The 24,917-nt window shown below is 37.1% G+C and overlaps 1 protein-coding gene across 1 annotated transcript in view; it reads left to right on the forward strand.

Moving 5' to 3' along the window:
• Positions 1 to 8,146: 8,146 nt before the first annotated feature.
• Positions 8,147 to 24,917, forward strand: part of TfAP-2 (transcription factor AP-2) — a 40,370-nt gene continuing 23,599 nt past the window's right edge. The window contains exon 1 of the mRNA XM_089841799.1: positions 8,147 to 9,081. Within this exon, the coding sequence (XP_089697925.1) occupies positions 9,079 to 9,081 (3 nt within the window). The 5' untranslated portion in view covers positions 8,147 to 9,078. The remainder of the gene's footprint in view (positions 9,082 to 24,917) is intronic.

Here is a 24,917-nt window from a genome sequence, read left to right on the forward strand (position 1 = left end):
TAAATTATCCGTCGTAGGTTGGTTGGTTTATAACTCGAGATAAGCTTAGGTTAATGTCTCGAAATCTTAATTAGTCGAAATAATTTCACGTAAGTTTTTTAGGCAACTTTCAAATTAGGCGTTTTTCTAATTGAATTGGTCACGTGGTATGTGTGTTAATTTTATTCTTCATTTATTTAATACGAAGACGGACTAGCATCTCTATCTTGTATTTTAAAATTCGCGGGGTCATTTGTAAAGATTTATTACTAAAAACTCTCCTTAGATGGGGCGTTAAACCTATATGGGCAACTCATCCATTTTTCCGAAAACTGATCGATGCGTTTTATTCCCGCATCCCACACTTTCCCAACAACCATCCTCCTCCTCTCTAGCTATTTCATCCTTTTCTTAAAAAGATGCTCATGCCATTGTTAGGTCCGATCGGTATCGAGTGAGATAGGTTAAGGTTATGGAAGGAGAATGCAGATAGATGAGTGTAAAAAAATAAAAAATAAAATATTAGAAATTGGGCTTGGACCACAAAAGGAGGGATGGACGGATTAAAATTTAAAGCGGAAGTTTTTTATTGGCTACTTGTCATGTTGTTGGATGAGAACGTAAAATAAGTTGGCTCATTTTCATTCTTAGAATGATACCAATTTTCTATTAAAAAACTTGTTTTTTATAATACGGAATTGGTCATTTTCGGAATGGGAAGTTACGTATAGAGTTTTGATCTCTTTTGATATCCGAAATAATAAAGGAAGATAGATGATGAGAATGGCGTTCTCTCTTGTCAATGGGGTGGAGTCAGTCGACTGCCCGGCTTGCCCCGCAATCTAGAATAAAGGAGCTAATTTCTCAGCTCTTTTGTGTAGATCGAAACATCCAAACTCTCCCCCATCCCTCTCTCTCTTCTCTACTCGTGTTGTACATCATCTAGAAGGTATAGAAATAATGAAAAAGAAGAAAATGGGCAACTTTAGAAATGTGTTATATTTATTTTTATGTTCTTTCAAAAATGTTTCCAATTTTATTTTCGAACGGAATATACTTGGTTAGATTTGAAACGTTTCTCATATAATGAGAAAAAGCACGTGGTCAAATTTGAGACGTTTTATGTAATGAGAAAAGGCACGTGGTTTTTCTCGCGCCAAATACATTTTTTTCTTTTTTCTATTTTCTTAAAAACTCCGAATTGGCCCGATTCAATCAAATATTCTCGGAATGTAATATTTTCTTATAATAACCTCACCCACCTTGTTACATAGTGAAATTAGACATTCCAATATGTATGTATGTCTTATGTACAGTACCTGTATGATAATATAAATAATTTCCTGTTTCCATGGAATTCTGAATGGGGAGAGATGCCTTATAATTGGCATAGGACTAAAATCACTTCTAAGAATTGGCGCGCTATAGGAAGGGAAAAGGCGGGAAAAATAAAAGGAGGCCATTGTGGAATGTCGGATGAAATCATTCTTCGAACAATACATATACCCGAGCGTTCTGTTCTGTTCTGTTTATTAAGACTTTGGTATTCCTTTGCCATCAAAGAGAAATCTGAGAATATTCTACTAGAGAGAGAATGAAGGAAGGTAAAGAAAATTTAATCTTTTGGACGTCAGCGACTACGATATCCCCTTTAATAATGCGTATGCTGAACTGAGAGCGAAAACATTAATGAACTTTATGGTAGCGTCGACATCATTCACTCAAAATTTAATGATATGTTTTTCCACGTGCAAATATGTTGTATGCCTCTGTATTTTCGTATTATAATTCTATAGCTATAGCCATGTGTGTGTGTTTCTGAACAATCGCCTCATGCAGTTTCGTAGTGTATTATTATGAAAAGCATCTGATGTTATAGACTAAATAGCGATTAATCATGGGTGTTGTATACTCGCTTTTTTTAAAGGGAGAGGTTGTCTTAATTAAAATGAAATTTATTAAGTGTTAGGCTTAGCATTTTGAGCAACACTTGGGTAGCATCTAGCACGTTCTGAACTTCAATTTAAAAAATAACATTGTTAGGCCTAATTTGAAAATGGGATTGAGGAAGCTCGTGCGCGCGAGTTTTTTTTTTTTGCGCCAAATTTGAAAGATGCGCGCTGTCGTGCACGTGTTTTTTTTTCGCGCCAAATTTACATTTTTTACGGTCAATTTCTCAAATTTTCACGAGATGTTAGAAAAATAATATTGCATTGTCTCCATAGATCTGTTTCATAATTACTTTAATATCTCTTTTGTATCATCATACCTTTAATTAATGCTTTAGTGTGATTGTCAGTTTAAGGGTTTGGTCTCGTCACTGCACCCAACTTCCGTTCGTATATAATTTCTTTATAATTTCGTAATGAAGGACAATATCATCGTCGTCTCTTCCATTCTCTCTCCATCATATCATTAGGTACATTAACCAAAACGAAATCTTAAGTTTGTTTACAGATAAACCCGGTTTTTCTCGGAATCTACCTACATGCTTTTAAAATTGATATTTAATTAATATCATCCCTCTTTCATTTCTTCCGAAGTCCATCATTTGTTATTATAAAAACAGAGATTTAAAGTTTTTAGTATTATGGATAAAGTTGTGAAACTGATTAGGTTGATTACACTAGGCAAGGCTTAGTGAAAAACACTCTTGTACCACGTGGTAGAAATATTTTGAAAGAAGCGGGGGGGGGTTTCTTATAGTATTACTTCAAAAACGGTACTTCTGCCTTTATTAAGATAGATAGGTGGCTGTCTCATCTTTGTTATTGTTTAGTCACGAATCTGCCGCCATTATCAAGTATCTTCTAGATTTCACTTTTTTTTTCATCTTTCTTTTTTCCTGTTCATGTTAAGAATCGCCTTAAACTATATAGGGCATCAAACAGTGGCAAACAAAACAGGTTGCTTCGTAGCTACTCAACGCCTATTACGCTTAAATAACAAACCACGAACGCGGCCGTGTAAACGACTATAGTATAGTAGAGGGCGAAATCATTCCCGCTTGTGTGTAGATTTTTAAGTTTCCGCTCCGGGTCTCGATGGACCTTGGATGGATGTTCATTTTGACGCGCCATTAGTGAGCGTTAGCGACCGACGACGGACGACCGTGAATCGTTTTCGGGCAGGTAATCCCCCCAAAATTCCGTGTTTTCCCTTAAGGCTTAATGGGAGAAAAGCTATAGCTAATCGTCCTTGCTAAATAAACAAGCCATAATATACAAGATGATGTAACTTTTGGGCCCAGGTGATAAAGATATGCCATAGTGAATTAGGTGCTGCTAGCTACGGCTTCAGCTCCTTTTGCCAAAAGGAAATAAGCTTGGTGTAGAGAAAGCTTCAAATTGAGATAGCGTACTTCGAATTATTGCTATAGCTGTGGGGATGAGGTTACGTGTTTTTATTTATGGGAGTTGTAAGGAAGTATATCGCTTAGGAGGAACTGTGGCCAAGTACCACTTCAATTGACCTTTGCGAGTTACGGTGAAATACCGCTTCGATTTATGGACAGTAATTGTTATATTTAAGTACAGTTTATAAACTTTAGATGGACTGCAAAATTAACCGTGTGTAGTCAATTCTCGCTTGTCGTTCTCGAACTATCTCTTAAGTCTCTAGCATTGTGAAGTATAGGTAGTGTCAGACTTATGGAAGGAACATATCTTATAAACTTACGCTACTAGCCCCTCTGCTTTATTTTTAAGACTGTATATTTTCTGTGGGAAATAATCAACCCAGACCTTAGAAGTAGTACCTTTATACCGGCCGGCGTTTATTACTTAAACTGATAATATTGGGTTGAAGATAAGACTTAGGCACGTCTATGTCTTAAATCTCTTAGAATTCGAACAGGAAATGAAGTTCTCTCTTCATCACCGATGCGTTTTCATTCAAAAAATCTTGGTGTCGCCGCGCGGGACCCAGAGGGGGGGGGCGACTATATAGTTTAGCCAACGGGTTCTTATATCTGCATGACTGAAAAAGGGGGTCCCCCAATAGTTACAAAGCTGCGCCGATATCAGTCGAGAAATGTTACGTATTATATATCTAGCTCTGGGGTGAGACCAGCACCAGAGATAGGCAATTTTTTTATATGTGTATAAAGACACGAAGAACCATGCATGCACGTTCTAACCTGAGGCATAGCGAAATTTTAGTTAAAAATTAGTCGTTCATTCAGATATACATTGCGTAATCCTTCTCTACCCCCTTTCTAAAGTCTATATAATTTATCTTACTGATTTTACAAACAACCCCTATAAGAGAATAATCAATATTATATTTAAGGTATAATTTTCAAAAATTTAATACGAGTTATTTAGGACAGAATTCTCATTTTTATTTGAATTTCAAACCAATTTTATTCGAGTTTAAAATCGAAGGGTTTTCGTATATCAAAATAATAATTATTTTATATATCGAAGAACATTTTTTAGAAAATTGGTTTGAATATTTTTTATGTATAGAATTTTATCTATTTGACATACCAGCCCTACGTAAACTAATTTTTTGCAAAGTTTAAAAAACGCATCAATAACTTTTAACATCAAAAATCGACTTCATTTGGAATTTCTGTAACGTTCCCATCATAAATTAAAACTAAAACCAAAACGCGTCCCTTCGTTTAAGTTTAAGTTTTAAGGTATGTTTTTTCCAGCGTGAAGATGCATTTAGTGGTTAAGGCGGGGTCGTAGCGTTTGAAATGGAATCAAAATTTAAACAACGCTGACTTTGACTGTAGTAAACACTCTAATTGAAAGAGGTTAAGTATATATTATATATACGCAACTCTATTACGAAAATCCGCGTGCGAATAGAACTTAAAACTACTTGAAATCGCCGCGAAAAAATCTTTGGAAGGAAGAAAAAAAAGTGTGTTCTGACAGTCTGAATGTACCGGTATATCTTTTTAGGCAGCTAAGTAAGGCTACCAAACTTATTGGTCTGATTTGTCGACCCAAGTCACGTCTTGGTTTTTAAGCCTTTTCCGACAGCGCGCGGGGTTCTTTTTGGGATTATACCAAACAGGATTGAGGGTAATGTTGGATGGTGCAAAATCTGCTCTAATAGTCCCAATTGGCCATCGATAACCGAGCTAGCTTTTATAGAATTAATACCTGCATGCATGCATTCTTGCCATGTTGTATATACGATCTGATCAGGCCGAAAACTCTTATATGGCCGCAGCTCGATTTGCGGCCCAAAACGTTTTTTAATGTCAGCTCTTCAGTCTTATGTTTTTTTTCTCCCTTCTTTTTGCCCCCTAATTATACAACTCTCCCGCGTCTTATGTGCGTGCCAAACATCGAAGAAATACAACCCTGCAACCAGCATCGAGAGATCTACAGAAAGAATGATAAAATTTTCACATCTTTTTCAAAGGGGCCATGAAATTGTGATTTTCATAGTAGAACCTTTTCCCTACAGAGCTATGCCAGTTGTGACGTCAGTGTCTGAGTAAAACGTCACGGGTTTAGCTTTGGCAGTGGTAGCCTGTTTGGTACCTCTTTGGTTCTATGGGTCACGTCACATTAAAGCTAGATTCCCACTCGACCGAAAAAACCCGGCGAAAATCACACAGCCAACGGTAGAAATTTTAACTTACGCCGGCGTCCGGCGGTAGACCGTTCACACTACGACTGAATTTTCAGTTTGGCGGTAGATATTTTTGGGTCACGTGACAGATTTGAGTTGTTTCCAAAACATCTATTTCACACTCTGAATTGGTATCTTTGTCCCCTAGTCGCTTAGATCGTAAAATAAGGGATATTTTCTAACCTCCTCAGTAAAGTCTTAATTCCTTATTAACATCTTATCTCTTTTTACTTTCGTAAGTTTAATTTTTCTATCTTAGTGGTATGTTTCCAATAAGCCTTGGTCAACCACAAAGAAAATGGCGGCTATCAATCGATCTCGCGTGTGCGTGCGCTCTTTAAATTTATGACGTTGTCAGTGGGATAATTTCATTGGCTGAGACACCGGCGTAACGCCGAACACGACCGAAAAAATAGAACACAACTTACGCCCGACAGAACGGTAATTCCGTCGGGCTCGGCGTAAAGATATTTCGGTCGAACCCCTTTCTGCCGGGTTTCCGTCGTGTTTTCCGTCGAGTGGGAATCTAGCTTAAGGCTTCTGAGATAGCTCTATAGATGGGTTTGTGGACAGGGCTTCAACGTTACCAGTAGGCCGAAGTCACTCCTTTGTTGTCCATCTAGGCCTACCACTGGATATCCCATTTTTAGAAATCAAGGTGGTCAAATCAAACGCAAGTTATGTTTTGTCACCGACGTTTCGAAAGGGTACATTTTTCTGCATGGTCCAAACTTATCACCATTACTTCACAATCCCTTTAAGAATTTGTCGAAAAGAAGCTTGGTTTCTTGATCGCGAGAGAAGAGCATGAAGCAGCAGCGCGGCGCATCAGAACGATCAATAATGATTTTTGAGTCGCGCAGGGCAATTATTTTTAGATGTGTTATCTAAACGGAATTTCTCTCTCTCTCTCTCTCTCTCTCTCTCTCTCTCTCTCTTGCTCTGTTCCAAAATGGAAAGACTTCCCATGTCGGAGATTCACGTATAACAGTAATTAAAGCCTATAAAAACCCCGCTCTTTTTTTTCTTCCATCCCAAAAAACTTATAGGGTTTATTGTCCCTGTAAAGGCGGTGAAACATCGGTGACCAGCAACTCGTTTTAAGCCTATGTAATGCGAAAAATCGGGGGACAAAGGACGACACAGGGCGGCCTTTGTCACTCTGCATGCATGCAATGTTGGTGGTGTTTCTAGCTAGCTACCCGTCTATTTTGGGGACCCCCCTCTTCTCTCTCTCAGGAGCTGCAGTCACATAAATCAAAGTTACGTTGTGTGTTGTAGCTGGTGTCCCGTTGCCGTTGTATACTTGTCCCATCGCGATGGATAGCTTTAGTGTTTTTTTCTCACACACACACGCACAAGACACACGATGGACGTAGGAAAAGATCTAAGCATTGTTCGTAAAGATTTTATTTTACATGGACAGGGCCCATTTTTCATCCTTTTCAAAAGACGTTCGTCGGCTTCTTTTGGCCAAAGTTTTTGGTTCTTTGGTGCGGTCCATTCCTCCTCCCCCCTCTTCCTTCTTCTACAAGTTCTAGCTTTAAAAACTGTTATCTTCTTTTACTTTTCGTCAACTTGGTAGCCGCGTTCTATTGTTGTTCAGATTGGGGAAATATACGTAAGAAAGGTCAGTTTTTTTCCATGCCTGTCTAGGCAAATAAAACAGGCGCTCCCTCGTTATTTTTCTATTTTAGGAAAAGTTTGGGACATAACCGGTGTAATCTTTTGGTTCTCATTGTAATAATTCTTCGGAAGGTTTTTGGTTAACCGTTAAAATATTAGTTAAAAGTCACTAGAAACCTGATCATTGATCAATAAATACTTGGGGGAACAGAATCAGTGGAAACAAATGTTATATAATATTTTAATATTGTCAAACGGAGACTTTTTATGAACTATTTAATTTGAGTTAAATTCCTCCGCTATTCCATTCGTAAATATTTGCATCGTTTTTTTACTTTTTTCCCATGCACATAATTCTATTCCAAAATTAGTTTTTCCCTGTTGTAGTTCGGGGGTCCGTTTATAAAGACTGAAAACGTTTGTGCGCATCTCCATTTTTTTTAGGATCGTATCGAGGTAGAGTACCCACCCCTAGAGAGAGAGAGACGGAGAAAGATAAAATCTCCGATTCCGAAATTAGCTTAATTTATTCTTAATTATCGGTTGCCGGGCGATTCGTAGAAATGTCTCGAGATAAATTCGATGCTCTCTTCTCTCTACCTCCGATGTAAGATTCTAAACGGAACACATCGGAGTTATAGAGAGGTTAAAATATATTCTCTCTCTTCATCCCCCCCCCCCTTTTTGGCAGGATTTAAGCTTGGTGTGTAGCTATAGGAGAAGGGAACTGGGGGTTTGTCGAAGTTGTAGATCCCTCCCCGTCTAATGAATTTAATGTATTTTATCGTCGTCCCCTTAATAAGCCGCTCGACCAAGGCTTAAAGGTAGGTTTGACGCCCGCGGCGGGCTTGGTCCTACCCTTACCTCTCCCTAACACTACGCTACGAGCTAGGCCTAACCTCTCCATCCCCCTCACGTTGCTGGAAAAATCTTTTCTGGTAGGAGGTGGTTGTAGAGTTGGAGAGACTAGTCACTCGGAGAGGATAGTGACGGAGGAGCTCGGGGAAAAGAAACGAGGCTAGCTATCCACCAAGAGACTCCATCCAAGTGTATGCCCGAAAAAAACTTGGTTGGTGGTGTGTGCCTTTTCGTTCGGTCACGGCTGCTCTCAGTTCGCTTTTGCGGGAAACCTTCACCGGTTACCATTCAAAAACAGTTCCCTCCAAAGAAGGATCGCGCCCTCTAAATTCGTCCAAATCGTTGACCCCTTTGGATCATCTTTACGCCCTTTGACTTTCCCTTTTGCCCTCCGGATACTGGGACGTTTCCTTAAATCCCTTAAGTCCACGTACCAGTGACGTTCTCTTCAAAAAACCCACTAAATTTATCATAAAATAAGAAAAATCTGTTCCCGAAATTTTTTACCGAAAAAAAAAAGAAATAAGCCTCTTGGTAGCCGAGATAATCTTTTTGACACTCCCCCGCGCTCCTACGCCTCAGGTAAAAAGCAAAATCATCTCCAGTTAGTTTGGTAGAGGCCGAAATCACCACGCGGGTTCTCAAAGTTTTATCTCCCGCGCATTTATCGTATTATGACAGCTGATTCGTGACCTTACGTTCTCAACTACCGCTCACTCAATTCGTTTTGTACCGAAATGAACTGTGATAGTTGAATTAATTACGTCGAATAACTCTGAATCGAACGACGAGTTCGCGAACCCCTCCAGGGTTCGTCGTTAATTTTTGGATAATTTAAAACCCAGCAAGACGATTTATACAATTTGTCGTAGCGGGGAGCTAAGGCAAGAGAGCAACACGTTGGGTTCGGAAGACGATGCGTGGCCCTCCCCGAGGTTGGACACCGACGGAGACGGCCGACAAGACGAGGAGAACCGGCGTAGCCAAGAGCGGTCATTGATTGTTTTCGACCGTCCCATGGTGAGTTATTGTATCAACTCGCTCGCTCGCTCGGGCCAATCTTGGTTCTATCCTCTCTCGGTTTGGGTTCTTCGACTCTTTCGCGTGTCAGCCTCGAGCTAACTCCTCCAGTCCTTAATTAAACCGCGGGAACCTTGGGCCATGTGGGATGCGGCCGAGACCATCCGCCATGCACTTGATCGATACCCTTGAAATTGATTGGAATGATGTTTTGACGCATCACTGATTTCGTACTATCGGTTATTGACAGATATTTGACCCTTGTACCCCTGAATTACTTGGCCTTTATTATTTAAATAACTTGTAATTATAATACCCCTTTTACTGTGCTTTAGAACCGCGTGATAAATCGACAACCTAACCTTATCCAACTTTTTCTATTGAACTAAGATTTGACCAAGCTTAAGTCCAGCAGCCACCACACAAAGTCCGTAGTAAAGAATACCAAAATAGGTTGTTTACACAAACTGATGAAATTCTAAATGTGAACCCCACATGGACATTTCTCTACCTACTATAACCAGTTTGGAAGACATTTATTTTTAAATGAATTCATTCCGTATGCCAATATATTTAAAGGGGGCCTTTAGAATGCCGCGTACTGATCTATAAATGAGTTATTTTTATGTAGGAGCTGAGCGGCGTTCGTAATTACCGAGTAGATTTTTAAAATCAGTTAAATGAATTGGCACGAGAGCCATGCATGTAGGTAGAAGTTATCTGATTGGCTATCTCGATTGAAAAATTATTAATAATACGTAAAAAAAGAGGTTTATCGGACCGTGGAATTTGATATGTGGGCCTAGATTGGCACGTGGTGTAATTTTTTTTACTTAAAGTTTTAAGAAATTTGTTATTTTTTTCTGTCTGCCGCGATAAGATAGAACTCTTTGAGTTGAATTTCGCGTCGTAACGCGTAAATGTATTTGACACCAACATGAAACTCGATACGCTAACTCTTTCTCCGTCCGAATTTTAGTTTCTTCAAAATTTTATTTTACGTCTATAATGACAGCGAATCATTATTTTCCCCCTTGATTTTATTTAATATTAAATTATCCTTATTAATCCAGCATTTCCCGTAATATGATTCTCGAGTTAATCTACCCGATATAAATATCTTTAATATTAGTATTTCTTGATTACTTTCCAAAAAGTTCTCGATAATGTTAATTTGCCCCATAAAATTAGTAGAAATTAAAATTTGCATTTAAATAGATCAAATAATCATCAATTGAAGTATTTTTCTTCAATAATGGCACCTTTTGCAATCGTAATCGACTTCATTTATTTACTGGTTAACTACTTCAAACCAGTTTAGGTTAATTAATTTTTTTTCTCTAAATTAGTATATTTAACGTATCTGACACAGTAAATGTTTTCCTCAATATTCCCAGAAAAGCACGTGTAATAAAACGTGGTTGCATTTTTGGATTTCCCGCCTTATTTCTTAAACAAGCGCCAATTCCCCTTGGCAATTAACATCCTTGTTAAACACGGTGTCAAATGGATATTGCAATTGCAAAAAACCATTATGCGATAGAAGGCATGGATAGATATTTGGGCTCTAATGAGTTTTCAAGACCAGCCAAAAATAAACCCCAGAAAAATTAAGTGTTTATTTAAGTTGCCCTTCACAACCGTAGAAATAACCCCATATAAATTTGGGGAAATTCAGGAACTGCGCATTAAGTCTTTCTTCATACATATAATTCCGGGAAAAAAGTGTCTATACGTATAGCCACGCAGGTTTCCAACATGGAAAAATGGATATTGTTTACGACTTGGAGAAATATACATTTTTGCCTGGACGACTTTACTTGCTACGTCGATTAGGCCGCTGACCCCTTTTTACCCCAAAAGATTGCATTCGTGACGGTGGTGAGCGTGGAGGTAGTTCGCTGGTCCTAAATTCAATCCAAAAATTGGGAGGTTGGTTGGTAGGAGAGCATCTCCTCCTACCAAAGAACTTGGCGAGAAGCTAAAGCTGTAAATTTCTTTCTAACACCAACATCTAGCTATCCTCTAATGTCCGAAAATTGCCCCCTTACTCGCCGGCAAATATGTTTAAAAAGAATCAGCCAGGGTTTCTGTATGTATATAGCAAACCGAGAAAGAGTTTTGGCGAGCTTTCAAATGGTAGCAGATCATGCAATCCTTATTACATAAGTATATGAATACATTCAACCGTAGATTGTAGCTGAAAAGTCACTGAAAACCCTGTTTCCTCATGACAGAATTGCCCCTTTTTTAGGGTGTATGTTGAATATGGAAGTTTAGGTCATCGTAAAAATTATACCCTCATGAGAAATAATAATGAAAGAAATCGTCTGTGTTCTTTTAAGGGCCTCGTAGAGTTGTGATGGGGTATTTTGAATACACTTTATACAGTATTAGAAGTTAGTTTCTTAAAGTGTTGGTAGCTTTTCCGGGACGTACTAAGTTAAAGAGTAAGAATTAACTTCAGTTTAATTGTTAACCCGCTTTGTAAACAATTTCAATATAAATTATGAATGCTAGCTAGCGTTTATGCACTTGAAGGGACTTTGTGGAACTTAGTGTTTTACGTCGCGTAATGGACTTCGTGACGGTTTTATTATCTTACATCCCAAATCTGTTGGGTTAGTGATGGTCTTTTGTTTAAAATGGGTATTATAAGATACGCGTTCTTATATATACCTTACTCCTCTTGTGACAACGATTGTCCGCTATTTCAACCACCTGTTAACATAGTTGGTACGCACCTTAATCGCGTTCACATTGGTCTTAGAGATGCTTACCGATAACGTTTTCCGTACCTGTCTGACCGCATAGTTCTAAGGATGCGAATTAAACCTTGGGTACGATTATGGTGTACGTTGCTTTTTCTTCAGGTTATTCGACACTTTCTTTATTCTAGATGGGCGGGGCGGGGGGGGAGGGGAACCACCCTCCTGTTGTTTTGTACCCATGTTCTTTACTTGATGGGATGCCATATGGTTAGTGGAAGGATTTTGCTTGAACACCAAGTTTCCTGTTTGCATTTTTTTCTGTTTCTTTAGGAGCTGGTTTACAGGTTTTTGAAAGAGTAGCTAATTCATTAGATTTTCGACTTTTAAACTGATTTAAAAATTAGATTAGTGGAGAAATATTTAAGAATAGATCATATTTTAGACCATAGTTTTTATGATTCCAAAATTTTATTCCTCCGACTCTACTCTCTAGGTGATACTTTTTGACTGAACTATTTGAGTAAACTTAGCCCATTTGAGCCGTGAAGCTTTGTGAAAACTACGCATAAAACCTTTTGACATTTCTCGCTCATAAAAACCCTTATGCAAATGAGAAAAACATTTATTCAAATGCAATTAGCTACAATAACTAACGAGTTTAAACTATCCTTGGAAAATTCCTTGAAAAAATATGATTTAATTATAACTTAATATTCATAGTTATATTTATACATGCGCCGAAACAAAATTAATGTTTTTCAATTATTATTTTTATTTAAACACCTTTGAAATTCAATGTAGAAATCTGGTAGAAGATTTATCGGTTAACCCTACCTTATTTCCTCTTAAGGGGGGGGGGAAGATGGCGGTTACCATGGTAACGCCTATTCAATTCATTTTCTACACACCCTTTAATAAACTATAGCATAGCTATCTTATAATTTATATTTATGGAAAGAAGCGGATTTCCTAAAAGATTTTGCTTGTCAAATATTTTTGGGAAGAGCTCTCTATCCCTTAAAGCCGGTTTACCATATAAACGAAATAAGGCTCCTTTTTTTTCTATGCCAAAAAAAAAGGATTAAAATTAAAGAAAAAATTGGGATTCGTTGGTCCGTGTAGGAATAAACTTAAGAATTACGTTATATAACCGAAATTTGAGTTATGTAAAAAACGGGGTAGGGGTTACGCCTCGTTTCCCTCGACGCTGTAGCAGACGATAATAATTGGAAGGTTTACCCCTTCCCCCCAAAGCCTACTACTACCTACTCTACACTCTTTTGTGTATTAAAATATTTGAATACTCGTAGATGCAAAGATATCACCTATATTCTAATATGGGCTATTTCGATGAAAGTGTGTTTGTATTCCGCTTCATTGCATTGGGCTGTAAGTGTGGAAGTACGCGGCGAAGATGCGCGTGTCTATGATCAAACAGGCCCATTACCTTTTAAATGTATTTGATATTAGTAATTAGGCAAGTTATTGTAATCATTTTATACGAGAAATGGTTTATATACAGGTTACGAAGGTGCATACCATATCATAAGTAGGCCGTTTCGATTGGACACGCGGTTTATTTGTCGATGTACCTTTGACAGTTGTAAAATATACCCTACGGTTAAAGGCTAATTTGTAAGCGTTTAGTTTGTAGATGAAATTCCCCCATAAGATCGTGCGTGTTGGTCATGGCGATACGAAAAAGTTAAGTTCTATTTTACTCGCATGAGTGAATCGAAGATTTTTCTTTTGTTCACTTTTTCTTCTCACTGTAGAATTTAGGGGAATCTAAAACCGTTTTTAATTTTTTCCGCTTCCCTTTGCCGTAAATATTACCGTTATTATCGTCACGAAAGTCTATACTTAACCGAATTAGAGTATAACAATAAACTTGGTAGCGTTAAGTCTTCCTCCAAAACTCCAAAGCTGCTTGCTTGCGATGAAGAAATACAAATACCTGCAACAAATTCACGTTTTCATTCCGAAATATATTTAAATTTTTAGTCGTAATTGCGGGGTTAGCCCCTTTTAACCGCCCGTTTCTGTTTTGTTATAATTGAACATAAAATATCTCTGCATAAAATTATTTATTTTATTTATAGAGACATTGGAATGAACTTAGTTAACTAAAATTAAAATTTGCATATTATTGTAGGAGGTCTCTGAACTATAGAAAACGTTTATAAGTTCGTAAACATGGCCCATGGGGGGAAATTCACGATAATGAAGATACGTAAAATTAAGAGAAACATTGGGTTATATAATTTAATTCCATTTTAATTCATTAAAAATAAATTAAAATTAAATAATAATAATTTTAGGTTTTTTTTTCTTTTAAACTAAATACAATATTCGCGAGTTGGCGACATGTTAACAAAAACATAGACAATCGCCGCGTATAAAACCAGACATATGTATGAACAGAAATGGATGGTGATCAGGGGCTGATAAACTGTAATTAAAGAAATGGTTGAAAAGGATAATTAGCAAAAATGTCATTATGATCCGGCGACATGCTCGCTTTTTACATTTCATCAGTTAAACCTCATCCAGGTTTCTTCAACAAAAAAAATATCATTTTTTAAGAGTTCCAGTTTTACACGTTGGTTAATTATACCGCTTTCGGCCACGGTGAATATAATTCTTTCTCAAATGAAGATTGAAATCTTGTATTAATTGCGGTTGCAATAACTATAGGGGGACATAGTTTAATTATGGTATACAGTTAAGTATTCATGGTAAAAAGAGCATTATACTCAAATAGCCGTGCGTGGAGGTTTGTTGATATGAAAATGACTCGAAATGTTCGACAAGCGCCCTTGGCGGCATCTTTGGAAATATGATGATTAGAAACGGCGCCTCGATTATGTTTAAGCATGATATGACGTCATTTGTTAGTAAGAACGGGTCAAAGGTTATGCGGGAATGTATAATTAAACTTAAGCAATGATAGTAAATATGGTACTTGAGTTATTTACTAAATTTTAATCAATTTTAAATCTGATATCTTAGAGTGGTATCAAAACTTTGTAATAAAGGATTTTTCCAAAAAAAATAATCTGCGCGCGCATAAATGTCTGTCTGCTCATGAGAGCGTAAATACAAAACGAGACCGCTTTATAGGCGACTTATCATGACAATATATGTAATCATTCAGTCTAATATTCAAACTAATACTGTAATACTTGTCATTTAAGTTGTCGTTCACTTCCTCTTTTCCGACTCCTAATCCATAGCTTCCCCCTTCTTCCGACGGAATACGGGGAAAAGGTTAATGGCGAGGGCAGTTTAGTCGCGTAGATTGCGGTAATACAGTTAAAACTAAAAAGCTACCAAAATTTTTAAAGTCGAAATGCCTTCATTCCATTCCCGGAGACAACAGGAATATATTTTGCATACCGGAATTCCTAAACCCTAAAACATGAACGGTGTATGCGTAATTGTTCCAATGTTAATACGAATTCAACCCGGTGAGTGGGTAGACAATACTAGACGCGGCTTCCCATCCATTGAAATATTTGCATTGTTTAAGTAGAGTTCAAATAAGCTCTCGTTTTATATCGAAATCGCCTATCAAATACGATATATTAAAAAATTTAGAAAAACCTCTTCGTATCTACGTATTTAACCCATGAAAAGAATCAATCTCCATTTTCATATTAAGCTTACTCTATTGTCAATACGAGATTAACGTAACTTGAACGTTGAATAATAGAGTAAACTGCGATTGAAACTGAAGTACGCGGAAAGGTTTGAGTTTGAGGTATTTCTTTACATACGCAATTTGGGTTCGTTGGGAGCTAGCTGGAAAAGAGAATGAAACATTTTCGGTATTAAAATCAACCGGAAAAAGAGATGATACTCCCCTGTATCAGTCGACACTATTTTCTATAACAATAGCGTATTTATGAAGCCGTTTTCTTCGGTGTCAAGTTACGTTCGGTGCGGGTATAGATCATCGGACGCAATCCCTTCTGCTAGCTCGAGCTAGCTCCCTGACTCCCATAACGTTACTGAAAATATGAAAAGATTGGAAAATATTTTTGTTTGAAAAAAAAGGGGATGGAGAGAAAGAGAGATGAGGAATGAAGAATTTTCGCTCGACTGCGGGGAAAATTCATTCGTATATTATTATACTTCTTGAGGGAATTCTTCTCCTTTTTTTAAAAAATGTGCTTCTTCTAAAAAAAGAGAAACCTACGGTCGTCGCTTGCTTTTTATTTTGTTATTATTTGAAACGAATTTTTAAAAGTTAAATTCTCATCCTCCTTCGCCGGGAATTTTTTCAAGCAAAAATGATAATAAGTGATTAGAGATTTCTGTTTATACTATTCTTTAGGAATGTTTACGCTTTGTAGACTTTTAATTTGACTTAGAAATGAGAAAGGTAATATAATTCATACTTGAATTAATTTCTATTTTAAAATAAATAAATATATTGAGATGGTATAGGACCAACTTGTGCGTGGAATACAACAGAGTTTGGGAGAAAAACGTCTTCCGAAAGTTGAAGTTTCGCGCGTTAATTTTGTTAAGTCGAAATATCTTTAAAACATGCACGTGTTAAGTTGAAAATAAAATTGAGAAGCGCGTGTTTTTTAGCGCCAAAGTTAAGAAGCACGTGTTTATTAGCGCCTAAACTGAAAGATCTCGCGCAAGTCATTTTCGTACACTTTCTTAGCCTCTAAATTAACAAAAATTAAGAAAATCAACGCGAAGCATCTACGTCTTTATAGTTCCAACGTGCTTTTGAACTTTAAAATTATAAATTTCCGGCAAACAATTAATCTCGTTCGTGAAAAACGTATCCACCCGCGGTGTGGTAATTCAATACTGACGATGCGAGTATACAATATTCGATTGAAAAAATTTGCTTAATAAGTTGTAGGTCCGTAACGAGGGGCGCGTTTACAATGCGTATATACAAGACTTTGATGATAAAGCACAAAGGTAAAAGCGTGACCAGGAAGACGGTGAAAGCGTGCCTCGTGTTTTCCATTTACCAAAAAAAAAAGATCGTTTGTATATCGTTTTTATTAGCGAGTTTATAGACTACAGGCAGATTTCAACCCTTAGATAGTGTAATTTAAATGAAGATACATGATGGGGTGCCGTTTCCCTATACAAAATACACGTAATTCCCGGCCAGCACCCTAATTCGTAATGGCATGGTTCTGCTTCACGAGCTTGAATTTGCCTATACGCAACTAAAGTTATTCAGCTGAAGTAAAACACTTACAAATTGCATAGCGTTGATTAGATCGAAAGCCAAATGAAAAATCATGTAGGCCCTAGTACGCAATTGACTTTCCCGAACAGATCTAAAGGAATTATGGGTAAAAGATCTAGGTGCCGTCCCTTAGGTTCACTTCTTCATTTCACGAGGAAATTTTGTTACGCCTAAATTTCAAATTAGGCTTAGGAATACTCGGTTTAAATTCGATATGTTTAAAAAAGAACTGTTTATTTTTTACCTCAACTGATTAACGTTTGGTAACGAGGCGAAATACGTGATTATCCTGGGATCCAGTCACCCATAGAGTATATTTTCCAAGTCGGGGTCAAATCTCCCAAAAAACACATCTTATAAAGGCGATAGTCCGATAGTCTATTACGGTATCACGATTTAGCGAGTCTTGGGCGGAAACATTCGTGAAATATAGCGAATAGATATCCCTAGTTTATTTTTTATACAGTGTTTTTCTCTCGTTAACCTTTATCAATAAACTATAGCTTAGCTAATAAAGCTGTCGTGTGATTATTAAATGTTGTAAAAAAAGAAAAAAAACTGGAAAATATTAATCGATGGTTTTTGGAGTGATTTATGGGATAAGTATTGAAAATTACGAGTATAATCGCTTCATTTTAAATGATAAATTGTTATTTTAAGTAAATGATTTACGTCAAGTTATTGGGTGGCTTACCGTGGCTTATAATATATATTGAAAGATCAGCTTTTAAAACCAAGGTGCTCAAAAACTATTATGCAATATAAATTTCTGTTCTTTAACAAGTATTGTTTTAGGATACATTATCATTAATACTTCCCAAGTCTATTTAAAAAGCTTGAACATCAGTAGATATATTAAACAACCATAGCTCTATTCATTCACCAATCGCAAAACGACTTTACACTCTCTTTATACTTAAAATACAAACCGATTTAGATATAAAATATTTAAACACCCAGCACCATTATCGTTAGTATTACACGATAAAAAATATTCCATACCTACCCGATCAAATACATATGGGTAATAATCATTATATATGAAATATTTGCTAAAGAAGTTATTTAGACCCCGAAAGTTGTCAATTTTTGTACAAAATAACGTACCCAGCCTGTAGCTTTTATCACGTTGATAGACCTTGCAAAAATATGAGGAGAATTGATATACGTATAGGGAAAATAGGTGTAGGGAAAAAATAGACCATAAATCTACGACTTGAATTCATCCCAGCTTGTCTTTGGTTAACCAAGCTGAACTTGGTGTAATATCAATGTCGTAAGGAATATGTTGAAGTATGCTTAGCAACAGAGTAAACTCTGTGTGATTTATACTACAAACTAGTAATATTTGTTAACAATGACGCGCTTTTTCTCCCCCGACACTCCGAATTTCGTGAGAATGTCCCCAAAAAATGAAGCGCTATAGCTGCACGAGCGAGCGGCTTGCCATCAAAACGATGTAACGCTCGTTGCCTTTGTCCGACGCGGAAGAGGCTGAAGATCGGAGTAGAGAGGAGGGGATGCGGGAGCAAAGAGATAAGCGCGCCAGCAGAGAGAGATGGAGAGAGCAGGGCATCTCTTGCTAGAGAGTGCGCTCTCTCGTTAGCGGCGGCTGATGCGGCTAGTCGTCCCGAGTCAGGAAATGAAATTTTTCACCGTTGACGTTCACTCTGACTCTTTCTACCGCGTTCCTTCCTCGCAACGTTCGTCCCGATTTAAGGATACAGTTGATAGAAAGTTAGGCCACCATCTGTAGATACTTTGCAAGGTGTTTCAAAGGTTCATACACTAAAATATCCCAAGTTTTTTCCTTAATTTCTTGGGGATTACTTCAAAATAATCTTGAATTATTAGGTTTCTGAATGAATCCAAACAAATTGTAGTTACTAACTCCCCCATAAAATTCTACCCAAAATATAAACCTAAGTCAGACTCTCTCGTATATCGAACCCACTGAAGAACAAGTTGGAAAATAGAAAGAAACCGAAATTTCTTCCAAAAAAATCACCTTAACTTTTGTTTTGCCTCTGGTTGAGAATTTTCGCAAAACAGCATCCTCTACCTGAGACGGATCTATATTTGCGAAATACCCAAAATAGTGAGAAGGGAGAGAAAGAGAGAGTTTTGGGATAAAAACACATCATGGGCGAGAGTTTATTTGTGAGAACAGCGATTTGAATAGGACCGCCGAGAGGAGAGGAGGAATCTCTATCCGGAAGATGTTCTCCATTTCAGGGAATCGGACATACGTATACGTATAGGGATCTTTTTTTTTTGGGGTAACCACAAAAATAAGTGCTTTGACTCCCACGTATGCGCGTCTTTCAAGTCTTTTTACGATCAAATGGAATATATCGGGACGTTTTTTTACGACTGCGATCTGCGTCGCAGCCCGCTATAAATGACTTGTCCGGTTTGCTTATCAGGATGTATTAGTATATACCGTCTGCTAAGTGTCTGGCTACACCGTGTGATATTTTAATGTAGTTAGGCGTGGTGTACCAACAGAGATGATATCGTATAATGTTGATTAGCCCAAAGTTTTAAGTCTCTAAATTATACAGAAATTGTACATCTTAAATCTTATACCCAAGAAATCTGTTAGTAATTTCAATCCAAATTTTGAAGAACTTTCAAAAATCAAAATCACGTGATTTGTCAGTCCGTTTTAGAAAAGCAAACTCGACTAAACTTGTGCCAACCCTTGATTTTTCCTTACTTCCAAATTTTATGATTTTTCAACAAAACTATATTATTTTCCCAAACTGAAAAGTATATTTAGAAAATTCCTCGCCCCTATCGCTCCTCCTAAACTTCAATGCAGTGTTGTCAGGCTCTCTTTGAGTCAAGTTGGTCAAGTACCGAGTCAAACTGGGCCCATGCTTGCTATCCTTTCTCTCTGTAGAGTCATTTGACTCAACAACGGTCTGGCAACACTGAGGGAACGGCAAAACCCCTTTAGTGGAAACTGTTGTGATTTTTCGAGCGTGTTAAAATACACGTAGATTAAATACTATATATGTTTTAAAACTACACAAAAAGGCGCGAAAAAGTGTTCATTTAGCGCGCGAGAATAATGTTGATGTTTGCTTCCCTATATCCGTTCACCGTCCGTAGCTTTTCAAATATTTCATATTTTATTATTTTTATTAAAGTCCTAAGGGCTAAGGCAGGGGGTGTACCTGGTGGTGCTTGTAATATTTATCTTTTGTCATGTACCGGTATAAGGTCAAGTATAGTTCACGCCGGACTTACTGGACTGTATAGCATAGCCATTTATTTTGAAAAGTTTAAGCTTAACGTCAAGAGGTTTTTTTGAAGCTTAAAAGTTAAACACGAGTTGAAGATAAACATTAAACATGCATTCAACAATATTTCAATCGCTAAAAATTTAGTCCCAAAAGTTTAAATTCATGATTTGCACTTAAATAATAATCACAATCTGTTAAATAATTATATTATAATATAAATTAAGCTGTCTTTGATCATACCGACGTTAATAATTAACAGAATTAGATCTGATGATCGAATTAAAATTATAAATTAATTAGGATAGAGTCTTAATTGGAAATCATCGCAATCAGGTTCATAAATTTATTTCGTTTCGCGCATTTGTTACCTCTACAAAGGCATGATACTACAGATCACGCCCCCCGAAACTAGAATAATGCGAGGCCAGTATATGCTTGGTTTACCCGCCAAATTCTTTATTCTCCCGGTTTTTGTTCCCATTCATTCATAATTAATTAGAAAGGAGGTAAGATAAAGTAGAGTAATCAACGCACGCGCATTCATTTCGTAGGGAGATGGGCTCTTAATTACTCTATGTTTAACGCCAATTAAAGCGCAGTGATTATTATGATCTGTCTTAAGGCGCCTCTAGATAGGGATTACCCGCGTGTATAAAGTTAAAGGAGCGCCAAAATGTTTCCTCTCTCTCTCTCTCCCAGCAAGCAACGCGAGATCGGAAGGATATATATCCCAGAATCCTCAGCATCATCATGCGACCGACCCCAAAGACTCCACCGGCAACCAAAAGCGCCCGCTTTCATTAAAATAGCAACCTGTTCCCTTATCAGCTCTTCAGTATGTTCCTTGCTCTATAAGGGTCATTATTCTACTTTATATACAATTATCTATATTGAATTTTTTTTTCTCTCTCCAAAGATAAAACATACCTCTTGATTCGTTAACGTCGGAATTTATGTTGTAATTTGAACTTGAATAAGCAAGTATCAATTTATCTCTTGCTATGGTAATAACATAGTAACAAAATTTGTGTAAATTTACAAGGTAATTAGACTTAGTAGTGTTTGTATTAATGGTTCTTTTTTAAATTAGGGTTATGAGACAAGTGGTGTTGTTGTTTTTTTTTTTTTTCAAGTACAGGGTGTACCACCGAAATATACAGTGCAGGGTTCTATGGGAATTAAATTTGAGTCGAAAATTCAGTAACTTCTATGACATTTTGAAAGAAGTCGTGATTGGAGTGTTTTAGGGATGACTCCTTATTTAAATTAGCTTGTTATTTAGGACAGTTAACAAACTTCATATTTAATCTTAAAAAAATAAATTCAGCTTTAGTCCTTTTCTAGCGCGGGTTTTATGAGATATATAATTAAACCAAACCCATCTGACGCATGCACGAGGCTTATGACGAATGCAGCCACATTCCCTCATTCGGTCATCATCTTGATATAAGCGACGCAATCTTAAATGGGGAACCGAATTAAAAAGAAACGAGAAATGTGGAATTTTTTAACGAGATTTCATTTCCATAATATTGGCCCTCTCTTTTTTTGCACTATAGATTCATCATAGCCCCTTTTTTTCCACCCATTTCTGTGTGTTGGGATTGGGAAGCTCTCTTTTTCCAGATAAATATGTGGCGAAATTGTTTAACCCTAACACATGCACTGCTCGTAAAGTTAGTAATGCGAAACGATTAAATTCTATTCCAACGAAATAATTTCTAATTTCTCGCAATAGAGAGAATTATAAGACGGGAGAACGAACGACCACCTGTCCCATTTCAGAAAAAAAGATATAAAAGATATAAGACAAAATTAACAGAAGGTCATAATATGAAGGGTGCAAAATCTAATCATTTTTCGTTCAGTTTGAACATCTTAATTTCGGTGAAACTTTGACAATATCTTCTCATGTGTGTAAATTGATTAAACTAGGTTTACATCCCCATCCATATTAGACTGTTAAAGAAAACCCCCCTAACTAAGCCTAGAACAAAGACTTCTCGCGCTTTCAATTTTTGGGCGCGAGAAAAAATACACGTGGTGTAGTCTAAAGGGTCTTTAAATTTTTGGGCGCGAGAAAAAATACAAGTGGTGTAGTCTAAAGGGTCTTTCAATTTTTGGGCGCGAGAAAAAATACACGTGGTGTAGTCTAAAGGGTCTTTCAATTTTTGGCGCGAGAAGAAATACACGTGGTGTAGCCTAAACGGTCTTTCAAATTTGGCGCGAGAAATAATTCCCACGTGCTTCTGAATTTTTCATAAAAATTAATCTTCTAGGCCTAGATAGTGAAATTATATAAAAATGGTCTGGTCAAAATGTTACTAACCTTGCCTTAAATTAACTATAAATTATGATTAAAAAAATAATTCACTTCAAATTACACGTTTCTAATAACAACCAGACCCGCCACTAAATTTCTCAGAATATCAAATAGAATGAAAAATGAACAGTTAGGCTTAACGTGGTTGTATAAAAAAAATTGTCTTTTGAATGCTTTGCGGGGACTATCCATGATATAGAGGAGACGTTTTTATGTAATTTCCAAACTTGTCTAGCTCTAAAAATAATCTTATACCCACCTTAGTAAAGTTTTTGATACGCATGGCCAAGCAACCGTGACCCACCCTCCTTGCCTTGGAACGGACCTAAAGTTTGTTGGGGACCACGAACCAAAAAAAAAAGCTAAATACAAAAATTCCTCGGCTGTGGTTTATAACTTTGGGTGCCCTCATCTCGCGCTGAAAAAAAATAGTCGTGAATCGCTTTGCTTAATATTTTTCATAAATACCATTAGCTTTAGGTCTACCAATTTTTGGGCAGGTTGCATTTTCTTTAAGCGGGCTAACTTAAAATAATGGTCCTATTATAGAGACGAGTCGCGTTCGAACTGTGGCTTACCGTTAAATGTTACCCTAATTTTGTTATTTAAAAGTTACGCTCTTAAATGAGTTAAGTTCTTCCACGGTATTTACTAATCACGAGACATTCAAAATTAGAAAAAGCCAAGGCTTAAGTACCAATTTATTATATTCACCCAGAAATGTACGCATTACGGTTGTGCGAACGCAACTGCACGCGTTGAACCACCCGTCTTTGTACTTGTTACATTGGCCCAGGGACCGGGAATAGCAAAGTGAAGTGTAGATTGAGGGTTTCTGAAAAATAGGGGACGAGATTGAAAAAAGAATCGTGGGTTGTAATTATCGAAAAACAGAAAAAAATATAGAAAAACTTCACGCGAAGGGTCCCATCGGACGGTGTGGTGTATAAGTTGTTTTCTGTATGAAGCCCATGGAATAATTTTTGTGGGGGAATTTTTTTTTTTAGTTGAAATCATGTTGAAAAGTACCTGTTGCCTTTTCCCCGGGACCCTGAAAGTTTTAAGGGGCGATACACTAACGATAGAGGTATGATAATTGTAAAGTATTTTCATTCCTGGACTGACTGGAGTTCAAAGGTCGCGAGGAATGCTTAGATTTATATGTTTTACGGCTTGTCCGATGCTGTACCTTGCTCCACGCCAAGGAATAAGAGAAGGTTTTTAATTGTTCATTCCATTTGTTAAGAAAAGACGATCGAATTCTCTTGATTACACTGCCAAATGTGATAAATCGATGGCTATGATTTTGATAGATTTTTCTATCGCTTCTTTTCCTGGATCAGAATAATACACACGTGGTACCACGTTGGTCTATTGAGAAATTGGAATCGTATTTGAAAGAAATAAAGAAAAAAAATACCAATATGTTGAGCTATCTATTTGAGTCTATGATGATCAGTTAGTTTGACAACATGTCAATATGAACTTAATCTCTCTTTTAATGTTTCACAAGATAAGAATGTATCTCGTTTAATGATTTCTATCAAGGAATATGTCGCTAGTTGCTGTCTTAAAGAGTTAACGTTACAATCCCACGTGGATGAGCGTGTCTTTAACTCGCTACAAGTGAAACATTCCCGTATTTTGGTACACCGCATGGTGAAGTTTTTGAATTTCTCTATAATTACCTGTTAAGAACTTATGACGCGTAACTGTGAAATGTCGAATGTTAATTGGTCTGTATACTGGTATTAATAATAAGCGTATCTATTAATGTCTTCACTTTTGGACATAACGCGGCGAATGGGGACGGAGACGCTGTCGTTTGAAGAAGGTGACAGTAAAAGTTGGTCACAAGCTACTGGAGCGAAACCACCACTAACATTCATTCCATAATGAGCCATATCTCGACATAGGCTTGGTTGGTATAAAGAGAATTATACGCGTTTAGAATTCTGTATTCCAGACTATAGCCGCCTCATTTTGTTCATGTTTGAAAGTGTATACCCTCTGGGTAATTCATCCCAATCGGCTGTTGGTGGTGGTTTTTAGCCCTATTGTTTCACGCTTGATCATTTTTAGCTGCGAGGCATGACGGTAAAAATTAACGCAGTCAGTGTGTTAGTAGGATTGTAGAGTGCTCTTTTTGACAATGATTGCCAAAAGCAGTCTTTTTTTTTAAAAATAGACCCTGAAAATCATAAACATTTTGTAAAATATCCTAACTGCAGGTTTGCATGCTTATCTCGAACCTAAGTGTTACGTGTGTGGGTTGGACCCAATTCTTTTTGGGCCCCCAAAGAAGAAAGACTTATGGTTCG

Source organism: Phalangium opilio, unplaced genomic scaffold, assembly GCF_054372755.1.
Source record: "Phalangium opilio isolate 3A_F unplaced genomic scaffold, DU_Popi_V2 ptg000003l_1, whole genome shotgun sequence".
NCBI lineage: Eukaryota > Metazoa > Arthropoda > Arachnida > Opiliones > Phalangiidae > Phalangium > Phalangium opilio.